Here is a 12,999-nt window from a genome sequence, read left to right on the forward strand (position 1 = left end):
GACCCCAAACTGGTGTCAATATAGCTAGGCCCAGGTCCTCACCACCCATCCTGTCCTTATGCGCTGCCATGTGCCCATGTCTGTTCTCAATAACAGGGAGGTCCACAAATTACATACTGCAGCTGGAAAATGAGAGAGGTGTGGAGGGCTTTGGTGGTAATCTTCACCTCAGTGAGACAAAGTCAGAAAAAGTCACCGCCTTAGTCAAGGTTAAACCTCTGACTCCATCCGTCTTTGTGGATGAAAGTCTTCCTTTAACCCGTTCCCACTTGTAACAATCACATACTCAATGGAATTGCTTCTAGCACCTATTCAAAGATGACAGGAGAACAAAGAGTTATCAACTAAAGAGGAATCATAGTGTGTGAAAGAGAAATAACCGTATGAGGGACTGGGCGGTAAGGAAGTTGAAAAGTGGGCAGAACATAACGCACTTCATTTCAACTGCTACAATAATAAAATTTTGCAGTTCACAAACTCAGATTGTATTTTCGGCTCATTTTTAGGCAGCAGCGCTGTTCCGCTATGGCTATGTCCTGGGCGAGTCTTGGGGCAGAGCCATCACAGGGGCAGTCACGAAATGGGAGTGGTGGGCACTGTTGTCAGTGTGCATGTGGGTTTGGCCTGCCATCTCAGGACAGCCAAACTGGCATGCGCACTGAAGCTGTCTCTAACCTGAGCTGCATTGCTAGGTTGGAGACAGCAGTCAACAGCTCCCAGTCTCTCTGGGAGCGCAAATTGAGCGTGCTCAGGCCAATCCTGTTGCTGCTCCCATGCTGCCAGCAACATGAGAGCAGCATCAGGATTGGCCGCAGGGGAATCTCGGACCCTGTGGAAAAAAGCGGTGATGTGGCAGGCAAGTTATTTTTTATTTGTTTTTTGTTGTGATATTGTCTTTGTTCGTCCCCCTCTAATCCACACCCGCCACTCAGCCCTGATACCCGCCACTATTGTTTTTATGTGGTGTATGCCAAGCTCAGTGCTTAGTGCCAAAGCTACGAGGTTTAGAAATTAACAAACACAATTGCTTTGTGTTTGATAAGAAAAATCATTTAGGCCCTAAAAAGAGTAAGAGCCACAAACTGGTTTGGGGGCAAAAGTGAACAAAATCTATAGAAAGAGGCTAAACCAAATACTATTAAATTCAGCAGGTCTTTCATTACAAAAGGTTCCAGTGGAGGTCCATCCACCCCAATGGTAGAAAATCAAGAACATGTTCAGGTACTTATGTGAGTGGTTTACCATGATTGGTTGAAAGGTGGAGCAGTAAGTTAAATACACCATTCCACTGCTGAGTAATTGCCAAACATATTTCATTGGGACTGAGCAGAACTGGACTGGAAAGCAAAATCAAACCAGGCAAAAATGTTAAGACCAGCCCCACACTGCTGGAGGTTGCAACTAGAATGAGATTTTCATGGTTGTCTTAGCAGCCCATCCGTGATCTCAAAGTAGCCCCAAGCCTGCAGCCTACAAGGAAAAGGACAGAGTGGCAAAATGGCTAGTCTGGCCCTGAGTCTTACAAAGAACTCTTGATCACAAAATATCCTAATGGTCGCTAGTTACATGCAGTGTCCATAGCAGGTTCCGCAGTTCTCCGTTGGCTCAATGGACATTTTTGGAGATGGCAGCACACATTGAAAAGGTAGCTCCCTGTGCACTAAGGTGCTTCCAAAGGCCAGAACTAGAAAAGTGGCCAAATCCATGTGGTGGTGTCCCATGATTCTCAAATGGACGTCAGTCTTAAGAACATTTAACTTTCACAATATCAAGCTGCAGTGGAGGCCTGTGACTTTTGAAGGTGGTGGGGCAAATTCTGTTGGCATAGTGACCAAAAGACCCAATTCAGCTCTTGGCAACTTAGCAAAAAAAAAACAATGTGCGCTTGTTTCTTATCGTACTGCAGGAGCCTTTCTTTTTCTAATATCTGGTCCCTGCTCCCTACAGAACTGAGGTCACGGAGGCCCACTCCTAGCATACGGGGGTCGCCAGATCACTCCTTCTCATGTGAACAACCCGATTAGTTAACAGTGAGGTCCAGTAGGCCTCCTTACTAGACCTCACTCCCTCCAATGCTCTCCTCTTCGTCACAGGGAACATTAGTCTTGGCAAGGTGATCTTGGTTTCCCTGGGTAATATCCCCTCACCCAGCAAGGAGATTCGACAGGCTTTTGCCCCTAGTCGGGGTCACAGGCAGAAGTCTTGCAGAACTTCCCCTTCCCACATAACCCTTCTGGCTGCTTGACAGATGACCAATTATGGGGTCTGAACCTCCCCCTATTATAGTCCATTTCCAGGAATCAAATGTGGTTTAGGGCTCTTTTGAAGTGTACATTTTTCCGTTTCATCTTCCCTCTCAAAACACTGTCTGTCACAGCAGGAAAGATTCTGAAATTGATAGATCCAGAACACAGTTCTTGGCAGTGACCAGAGTTCATACTTGGTTGTCAGCAACAGTGATATGTGCATCAAAAGGTTAATCCTGGGTTCCCAGCCATACTCTATATGATTCCCTTATCAGTCCTATCTCCTTCCTGAGATGTGTCCAGGCCCCTTTCTTGTGATCTATCCCTGAATCAAAGTGCAACCAATTGAAGTGAAATGGGATGAATATCTTCCTCCAGTGTGTGTCCCACCAAGCTCACAGGAACAAAGTAATACACAAATTTGTCTAGGGGGGTTTCGCTTATCCTCATGTCATCACCAGGCAGGTCTGGGCTTCGCAAAATGGAACCCAGGGTCCTCCATGTACGGTAACATTGCAGTCACACTTGCACTCAGTGTACTCTTACAGCACACACACTCTCCAGTACTGTTACCTGTGCATTGTGCCACTACAGACACACATACATTCGGCACACATTCAATCTGCATGCAGTGTTTAATACTGCAGCTTCTCTGTGTTTTAATGGAGTGTGCTATTTGCAAATACACACACTGTCAGTGCAAAAACTCACCATGTGTGCACCACACAACACTTCAGCCTTCATGTATTGTAGTTCAGGCATGCATAAATACACCCAGCAAATATTTCCATTGCATACTCACTGCACAACACTACATCTCTCATGTAATGTATTTCACCAGCAGAGCTTTTTGAAACATGAAGGAGCCAGTGATACATGGTAAAAAGGACCCGTTCACTTCTTCTGATCCCTATGCAGTATTCTGCCACCGCCATGCTTGTGCTGCTTAACTCTTGGTGAAGCAGTTGCCTTCCACCACTATAAGGGTAGGCTTTCCATGAGACTGGCCTATGTTATGGATCACACACATGATCCATGTTTACCAATGACAGAAAATCAGTTTTAAGGATCCGGATAATGGAACTGTTGGGAATTCAGGTCAGGGGTACACGTCTTTAACAATGCAAAGGGCTTTTCTGTCTCCACACTCTTCCAAAGTGTTTCTTGTCCAATTAGTTTAGTGGGAGGCCTTGTAAAATGATTCCATCCTACACAGCATGGAGACTCAAACGTTTTGAAGATATGTTAAAGACTCTAGAATGCTTTCCTAATGCTCTTGGACCACTTTTGTCCTTCCAGGCTCCGACACCTCTTTCTCCACAGCATTTGTTTGACTCCTGCACCCCCTTTCTCCCCACTAAGTAACATTTTTGCTTTGCGACTGTTAGAACTGGGGGTCTCTAGTTGGCAGATGTAGGTACCTTTGACCAAATAGCGACATGCAGGCTTCTGCAGATAGAATTCCCAGCAAGGGAATTCAGAGGGGAGCTGGTGGTGACGTCTTTTGTCCCTGAGACTTCAGCAGGAGGCAAGCACAAGTTCAAGCCCTTGGAGAAATATTCTGCAAGATGATGAAGTACACACAAAAGTTCCTTCTCCTCTCCTTGGCACTGAAGACACCACTGTAGGCCAATCCAGCAACACAGCAGACTGGCATGGGGGGCAGTCCACTCCTACAGATTCCTTTGGTTCTTCTCCTTAGCAGAGGTTCATCTTGTTGTCCAGAAGTGATCTAAAGTCTTGGGGTCTGGGTCCCATATTTATACTACTTTTCTCTTTGTTCTCTGAAGGCAGAGAGGCCTTTGCCTAGTCCAAACCAGTTCTGGTCAGTCCTGGAGCAGTTTGTTGACAAGACTCCTTCTTTCCTTTCACAGTGCAGGGCAGAGATATCAGACGCACCACAGGAGGTGGATCCAGCATTGTGGAGGGAAGACACAACCCTATTCAGGTCCCAGGTGCAGCTCCACCCACCCATCTACATGCAGATCTTTCTATTCAGCTCTGTGCTGACTCACCCTCTCTCCTGTAATCCCCCAACCCCTGTCACTCACAGAACCAGACACACAGTACACAACCTAGCAGAGGCATGCTTGGACAGTTAAGCAAGAAAATACCTTCTTTCTAAAAGGGGTATTTTTAAACACAGAATGTTAAACCCAACTTCACTAAAATATGTATTTTATCATTCTGAGTTCAGGCATACTAAACTCGAATTTCTACCATGTTCCTGGAGTCAGTTAGGATTATAAAATGTAATAATCTAACTGCCCATTCTGGCCTATGGGGAACAGATAGCCTTGCAATAATGAAAAACTAAAATGGCTGTAATTCACTTTCAGGACATGCCACACACACCAGGGCATGTCCTACCTTATACTTAAAATGCACCCTGTTCTTGGTCCTACCATAGGGGTGTCTGATATGAATATAAGGGAAGGTTTAGGGGCTGGCAAGTGGGTGCACTTGGTCAGTCAGCATTGCAGTACCAGACTGCACATAGGCTCTGCAGTGGCAGGCCTGAGACACACTTTACAAGCTGCATCTGTGGGTGGCACAACCAGTGCTACAAGCCCACCAGCAGCATTTGATTTACAAGCTCTGGGCACCCCTGGTGCACTGTACTAGGGTCTGACAGGTAAATCAAATAAACCCAATCATGGAGTCACTAATCAATACATCAATTTAACATAGGGAGCACTTGCACTGTGGCACTGAATAACAGTGGCACTGTGCCCAAAGCATCTAAACCAGAAAAACATATCAAAAACAGAGGAGGCAATCAGAAAAAAATGGAAGGGAGACTCATGCCAATGGTACCAGGTCTAACACGTGTCCCCTCCAGCTGAAATGTGGGAAGATCTACAGTTCCCCTTGGGAGTTCTCATCACTAAGGCGGAAAAATCTAGACAGACCATCAGCATTGGCGTGTTCTGTACCAGGGCTGTGTTCCACCATATGGTCCATCCCCTGTAGGGAAATGGACCACCTCAACAACTTTGGGTTCTCACCCCTCATCTGCATCAACCATCTGAGGGGCCTGTGGTCTGACTGAACCCGGAAGTGAGTCCCAAACAGGTATGGTCTCAACTTCTTCAGTGCCCAGACCACAGCAAATGCCTCACACTCAATTGCACTCCACCTCTGTTCCCACGGGAGTAACCTCCTACTGATGTAGGCTACAGGTTGGTCTAGGCCCCCTCATTAATCTGTGATAGAACAGCCCCCACACCATGCTCTGAAGCGTCTGTTTGAACAATGAATTATTTTGAGAAGTTGGGCGCCTGAAACACGACTGCTGTGCACAAGGCAGTCTTCAGGGCGTCAAAAGCCTTCTGACAGGTGTCAGTCCAGTTCACTTTCTTGGGCTGCTTCCTGGAAGTCAGCTCAGTCAAGGGTGCAACAATGTTGCCATACCCCTTGACAAACCTCCTGTAGTACCCTGTGAGTCCTAAAAAGGCTCTCACCTGTGTCTGAGTCTTTGGGGGTTCCCACGCCAGGATGGTATCAATCTTGGGTTGCAGGGGCGCCACCTGGCCGCTCCCTACCTGGTGCCCCAAGTACACCATGGATCCCTGCCCGATCTGGCACTTACTCGCCTTGATCGTGAGGCCTGCCTTGAGCAGTGCCATCAACACTTCCCAGAGGTGGCACAGATGCTTTCCAGTCCAGCCAACACCTGGTTGACCAACCTCTGAAAGGTGGTAGAGGCATTCTTCATCCCAAAGGGCATAACCCAGAATTGGTAGTGCCCATCTGGTGTGGAGAATGCTGACCTCTCTTTGGCCTCATCAGTTAAGGCAATCTGCCAGTACCCAGACGTCAAATCAAACTTGCTGAGGTACCGTGCAGCCCCTAACCGATCAATGAGCTCATCAGCTCTGGGGATTGGGTGCGCTTCAGTCCTGGTGACTGAATTGAGTCCTCAGTAGTCCACACAGAACCTGAGTTTAGGTGTGGCACCAGGCGAGGCAGACTTTGGGACCAAGACCACTTGACTGGCCCAAGGACTGTTGGAGACTCAATCACCCCTAAGGTAAACATCTTGGAGACTTCCTCCTTGATGTAAGTCCTGACCTTATCAGTCACTCTGTAAGCCTTGTGCTTCATAGGAGGATTGTCCCCAGTGTTCACATCATGGACGCACAACTCAGTGACACCATTAATCAAGCAAAACAAATCAGAGAATTGCCCCAACAGTTGGCGACAATCTTGCTGCTGATCAGGGGTCAGTGTGGCAGAGAGGCTGACACCATCCACTCACCCATCTTACTCTGTTGCAGACAGGAGGTCAGGAAGAGGCTCGGTCTCCTCCTCCATTCCATCATCCGTCGCTAGGAGCATGCCCACTTCGGACCTTTCTAAGTGGGGATTCTGGCGGTTAACATGTAGGACCCGCAAAGGGTTCCTTGGAAACCGCAAGTTCACCAGATAGGTGACATCACTTTTGAGCTCCACCACCTCAAATGGACGGGACCACCTGTCCTGGAGCTCAAAAGGCTCTACAGGAGCCATGACCCAAACTTTCTGTCCAGGTTGAAGCTCAATCAGAGTGGCATTCTGATCGTACCGCCGCTTCATCTCTTCCTGGTTGGCTTCCAGATTCGCCTGAGCGAGCTCTCTGAATCGCCGAGTCTGGTTCCTGCAGGCCAGCATGTAACTGTATACATCCTGGGGAGGTTTCCTGGGAGATTGCTCCAAGCCTTCCTTGACCAGACTCAAAGGCCCTCTTACCGGGTGTCCATACAACATTTCAAAGGGACTGAACCCTAGGTACTTGTGTGGCACCTCACGGTAAGCAAACAGAAGGCGTGGCAAGAGGACGTCCCACTTATGCCTCATTGGTTCCTCAAGACCCATGCTCATGCCTTTAAGGGTCCAGTGGAATCTTTCAACCAGCCCATGAACTTGTAGGTACCACACTCCTTCCACAGGGACTTCATATAACTGGATATGAAATTGGTATCACGGTCTGACACCACCTCTCTGGGGAACCCCACACGGGAGAAAATCCCCATCAGTGCACGTCCCACCACGAAGGCCGTCACTGTCCTGAGCGGGATGGATTCCGGGTACTGGGTGGCATGGTCCACCAAGACCAGGATAAACCTGTTGCCCATGGCTGTTTTGGGGTCCAGTGACCCCACAATGTCAATGCCCACCCATTCAAAGGGGGTACTGACTACCGGGAAAGGTTGGAGAGGAGCCTTTTGCTTCCTTCCATGTTTCCCACTTGCCTGACAAGTTTGACAGGTCCAACAATGAGTATCTGAACTCTTCAACATCTGGGGCCAATAAAAGTGGGTGACAAGCCTTTCAAATGTCTTGTCCTGCCCCAGATGTCCAGCTAAAGGTACATCATGAGCCAACCCCAGTAGGAAGGCTCTGAAGCGCTGCGGTACCACCAGCACATGGGCTAACCAAGGCTCAGCAACCTTAGGCTCTGTATACAGGAGGTCGTTCTCCCAGTAGATCCAATGTGATCCAGACTGATCACCTGCTGCCTTGTTTGTGGCCTGTTGCCACAAACCCACAACAGAAGAGCACTTCTTCTGTTCTGCACAAAATTCCTCCCTGGAGGGTCCTCCTTCTTGCTGCCAATGGGTCAGCTCAGGCAGGCCCCCCAGTTCAGCAACCTGTTCCCCTGTAGGTTCAAGGGCATCCCTCTCAAGGTCTGCTTCCTCCTGGACCATGTGAACAGTGGGGGCTGGTTTCCTTCGCCCCCTACCTCTTCTCTTTAAGGCAGGTGCCTGGGCCATATTTATAGGCTCCAGGACCTCTTCAACACCCTTACTGGCTGCCACAGACCAAGTGGTAACACACGTCCACTCAGGCAGACCCAACATCTCCAAATGAGCCTTCTTCTTCACATTAGCCCAAGGGGAGCGTTCCAAATCATTGCCCAACTGTCAATCCACAGGCATGGCTGGTCTCACATCTACTTGAAGAGTACCAGAGACCCCCCCCACTCAAAGGGAACCTGAGCCACCTTGCAGTGGCTCTCTGTGTTGTCAGCAGCAACAACTGGGTATAAGGCATTGGGGACAACCTGCTCTTGAGACACCAGGTGACACTTGACAGCTGTCACACTGGCTCCTGTGTCTCTAAGAGCCTCCACTCTATGGCCATTGATGGTCACTCACTGCCTATATTTCTTAGTGTTATCAGGCAGCTGAGCTTGAGGGACCATCTCAAAGTCTCCTAATGCGACACAGGACATTTCTGCGGGACCTCACCCAACTTGGGCACTCTTCTCCTCCCACCCCAGGGCTACACTCGCCATCTGATGGGGTGGTGCACGTGGTGGCACTCTGGAATCCTTCATGGGACACTGTGCATTAAACCAACAGTGGCCCACTTGACCACATGTAAAGCACTTGTAGAGGCCCCTCTGAACAGGTTTACCTGTCGGGCCTCTTGCTTCTACTCATGGGGAGGCTGGGAACCCTTCCCTTGGGAATTACTTTGGGGCCCTTTCTGGAACTCCATCTGTTTACCCTTGTCCCCCCCACTCTTCAGCTGGGGACCCTGCCCACCTTTAGCGCAATCTCCCACATGACCCTTTGGAACCTGGTACTGACCCAGCGGTCCGCCTCTTCAGTTAGCAGACAAGTGCTCCCTTGAAAACAAATCATAGAGCGCTTCAAAAGTATCCACTTTGCGACCCTTCACCCAACCATCCATAGCTCTGCAAAATAAATATACATATTATACCCAAATGGTTCCCTCCAGTTTCTTACAATTCCTGAATCTCTGTCTATAGAGTTCTGGGGTTAAACCATACCTTGTCATCAGGACTTCCTTCATGTGGTCATAAGACATCCTATTCTCACTGGGCAGGTCTAACAAAGTATCCCTACCCTCACTCACAAAGCGGCCCCACAAGCCAGCTCCCCAATCCTTCTTAGGGACCCGGTGGGCCAACATTGCTATCTCATAGGCTGCAAACCACTGCCCAATATCCTCATGCTTGTGGAAATCTTTGATGAGATCCTTGGGAATATATAATCTGCTTTCTGAAGGCACAGCTGGTGTGCTGCCACCAGAGGGAGCAATCTCTAAGCCCTTTGCTTTGATCTCTAACTCCCTCAACATCCTCTCATGCTCCATTTTCATTCTCTCTCTCTCCAAGGACAACTTGTTATTCTCTATTTCCCTCTGACCCTCCATCTTAAGCTTAGCCATCTTCAGCTTGTGTGCCCTACTTCTTCCAACTCTCTGGGGTCAGGTCTTTGGAGGAGACACTACTGCCAGGTGGGGACGGCACCCCTCCCCTGGCTGGAAACACTGGCTAATCCAGTTGCCCATCTGCATCCCCAGCTGGCTCCACCACTGACTCAGGGGCATTTCTTGCTTCTACCCAGGCCCTCAGTGCCTTTTGGTAGTCATCCTATTTAGAAATGCCTGGGGTAGCAACTTTCATTTTCTTGCAGAGATGCTTGAGCTGTTTCAAAGTGTAGGTTTCCAACCTCTCTTCCTCAAAATATAGATCCATAGATGCAACAGATGCTGGCCTACTCATGGCAGTAAGAATTGACATTTCTCAGGAAAAAATAACAGTCCAAAGAAAACAAATTCTACCAAAAAAAGATGTGGTCGCGTTTGGTCTGCCTCACTGGTAGGGTACACTAGGGGTGGGCGGAACTTGCGTAATCGCGTTACGCAAATCTCCGCGAAACGGTAAAAAATCTCCGCGAACACGCAGAAATTCCGCGAACACGCGGAACTGCTTGTTCGCGATACTTTTTTCTTGTTCGCGATCGCTGTTTGCGTGCTCGGGGTGAAATATCTCGCGAACGCGCATATTGAGAACGCGAACAAGCAAAAAATTTCGCGAAGTCGCGGAACGCAGATTTTTGGCCAATTTCGCGTTCTCCGCGGAACGCGAAATTACCCAAATTCCGCAAATTCCGCGAACGGAACGGAATTTACCGCCCAGGCCTAGTGTACACCAATCACTGTATATGAGTCGCAAATGCAGGTTCAAATCCCACCGCTGCCACCAATGTTAGAACTGGGGGTCTCTAGTTGGCAGTGGTAGGTACCTTTGACCAAATAGGGACTCTTGCTTCTAAGTCAGGGATAGGGGATTACACTAGTGGATAACCCCTACTCATCCCCTTGGTAGCTTGGCACGAGCAGACAGGCTTATCTCAGAGGCAGTGTGTTAAGTATATGTGAACACATACAGTAATACAGTGAAAATACTACAGATGGACACCACCCAGGTTTTATAAAAATAAGTATTCTTTATACAGACTTAACACAAGATCACAAACGACAAAAATCCCCAATACTATATTCAAAATTGACTTAAAGGTGGTAGTTCAAGTTGATGATAAATGCGACACAGTTCTCACAAAAGTACCTGGATGCGTAACGCAAAATAAACAAAAGGCCCGCAGCATTGGAGATGCGTCGGTTCCTTGCTTCGGGGGAGATGATACATCTCACCTCAATGCTTGAGCAGAGTAGGGGATGCGTCTTGATCCTTACCGGAGAGGAGGTATGCGTAGATTCTCGTGCTGCGGCCCGGTTGCGATGCGGCAAGATGGCGCCTCGATTTGATGCGACAATCCGGTGCGATGCGATAAGATGGCACCCTTGATGCGACGATGTTGAGACGATGCGGGCACGCCCTGGCAACCTTGTGGTGACTCTGTACTTTGGAGCCGCGACAGGCCCTGCGACACGCTTCTACGATGATGCGACAGCGACCCTCACAGTGGCATCACGCTTCTCCAGTGATGCGACAGCAGACAGCTGCGACAAAGACATGCTTCTGGGAAATGCTGCGGCGGCATGCTTCTCCGGCGATGCGATGACTACAGCTGTGGCGGTGACACACTTCTTCTTGTTGCGTCGCGCTTCCAGCTCCCAGTGACACGCAGGCTTCTGCAGATAGAATTCCCAGCAAGTTCAAGCCCTTGGAGAAATATTCTGCAAGATGATGAAGTACACACAAAAGTTCCTTCTCCTCTCCTTGGCACTGAAGATACCACTGTAGGCCAACTCAGCAACACAGCACATTGGCAGGGGGGGGCAGGCCACTCCTACAGCTTCCTTTGGTTCTTCTCCTTGGCAGTGGCTCGTCTTGTTGTTCCAGAAGTGATCTAAAGTCCTGGGGTCTGGGTCCCCATATTTATACTACTTTTCTCTTTATTCTCTGAAGGCAGAGAGGCCTTTGCCTAGTCCAAACCAGTTCTGGTCAGTCCTGGAACACTTTGTTGACAACACTCCTTCTTTCCTTCCACAGTGCAGGGCAGTGACATCAGACGCACTACAGGAGGGTGAGCCATCATTGTGGAGGGAAGGCACAGACCTATTCAGGTCCCAGGTGCAGCTCCTCCCACCCGTCTACATGCAGATCTTTCTATTCAGTCCTGTGATGACTCACCCTCTCTCCAGGAATCCCCTAGCCCCTGTCACTCACAGAACCAGACACACAATACACAACCTAGCAGAGGCAGGCTTGGACAGTTAAGCAAGAAAATACCTACTTTCTAAAAGTGGTATTTTCAAACACAGAATGTTAAAACCAACTTCACTAAAAGTTATATTGTATCCTTCTGAGTTCAGACATACTAAACTCGAATTTCTACCATGTTCCCTGAGTCGGTTAGGATTATAAAATGTAATAATCTAACTGCCCATTCTGGCCTATGGGGAACAGGTAGCCTTGCAATAGTGAAAAACAAAAATGGCTGTATTTCACTATTAGGACATGCCACACACACCAGGACATGTCCTACCTTATACTTACAATGCACCCTGCCCATAGGGGTGTCTGATATGAAGATAAGGGAAGGTTTAGGGACTGGCAAGTGGGTGCACTTGGTCAGTCAGCATGGCAGTACCAGACTGCACATAGGCTCTGCAGTGGCAGGCCTGAGACACACTTTACAAGCTGCTTCTGTGGGTGAAACAACCAGTGCTGCAAGCCCACCAGCAGCATTTGATTTACAAGCCCTGGGCACCCCTGGTGCACTGTACTAGGGTCTGACAGGTAAATCAAATAACCCAATCATGGAGTCGCTAATCAATACATCAATTTAACATAGGGAGCACTTGCACTGTGGCACTGAATAGCAGTAGCACAGTGCCCAAAGCATCTAAACCAGCAAAACATATCAAAAACAGAGGAGGCAATCAGAAAAAAATGAAAGGGAGACTCACGCCAATGGTACCAGGTCTAACAATGACCCACATCTCCCCACAGTCCACACACACACCTACACACACACACTTTCCTCTAGCACTCTCTCACACACACATTCACACCCACACACACTATCCTCCTGCGCTCTGTCACACACACTAAATTCTAAGCATGAATTAAACATTTTTCACGTTCCTCAAAGAGAAGGAATCCTAAATATGCAAACATTTGTGTTTAGTACAGAAAATATTATTGTAAGTCAATGATGCAGTCAATTTTGAATTCTCTCCATTTCATGACCTAATAGAAGTTAGAACATGGGCAATTCACTGGCTGTGAATGAAGTTAAAACTCTCTATGATCTTGGCTGCATGTACAGCAGCATCACATTTTTACGAGGCTGGCAATCTGCTGTCCTTTCAACTGCTAAGTGGCACAGGTTGTGTGACACTTTCACCCACTACTAGAATTCTTAGTCAACTTGAATTGCATCCTAATGCTTGAGGTTTACATTTCTTTCCGCTACAAGTATGGCTGTTGAAGACCAAGCATTTACAATGGAAGAGAGGAAGTACTTTTATTTGATTTAATTTAAAA

General features: G+C 48.2%; 1 protein-coding gene across 2 annotated transcripts in view; it reads left to right on the plus strand.

The window, feature by feature from the left end:
* The window catches only part of SH2D4B (SH2 domain containing 4B), a 1,373,617-nt gene that overhangs the window by 169,789 nt on the left and 1,190,829 nt on the right, over positions 1 to 12,999 (plus strand). The window contains exon 3 of one of the 2 annotated variants that reach the window (XM_085608523.1): positions 135 to 153. The exons of the other annotated variant lie outside the window; for it this stretch is intronic. Coding sequence (XP_085464649.1) covers positions 135 to 153 — 19 coding nt within the window. The remainder of the gene's footprint in view (positions 1 to 134; positions 154 to 12,999) is intronic. 2 annotated transcript variants of the gene reach the window in all.

This window comes from Triturus cristatus, chromosome 1_2, assembly GCF_964204655.1.
Source record: "Triturus cristatus chromosome 1_2, aTriCri1.1, whole genome shotgun sequence".
In the NCBI taxonomy this organism is placed as follows: domain Eukaryota; kingdom Metazoa; phylum Chordata; class Amphibia; order Caudata; family Salamandridae; genus Triturus; species Triturus cristatus.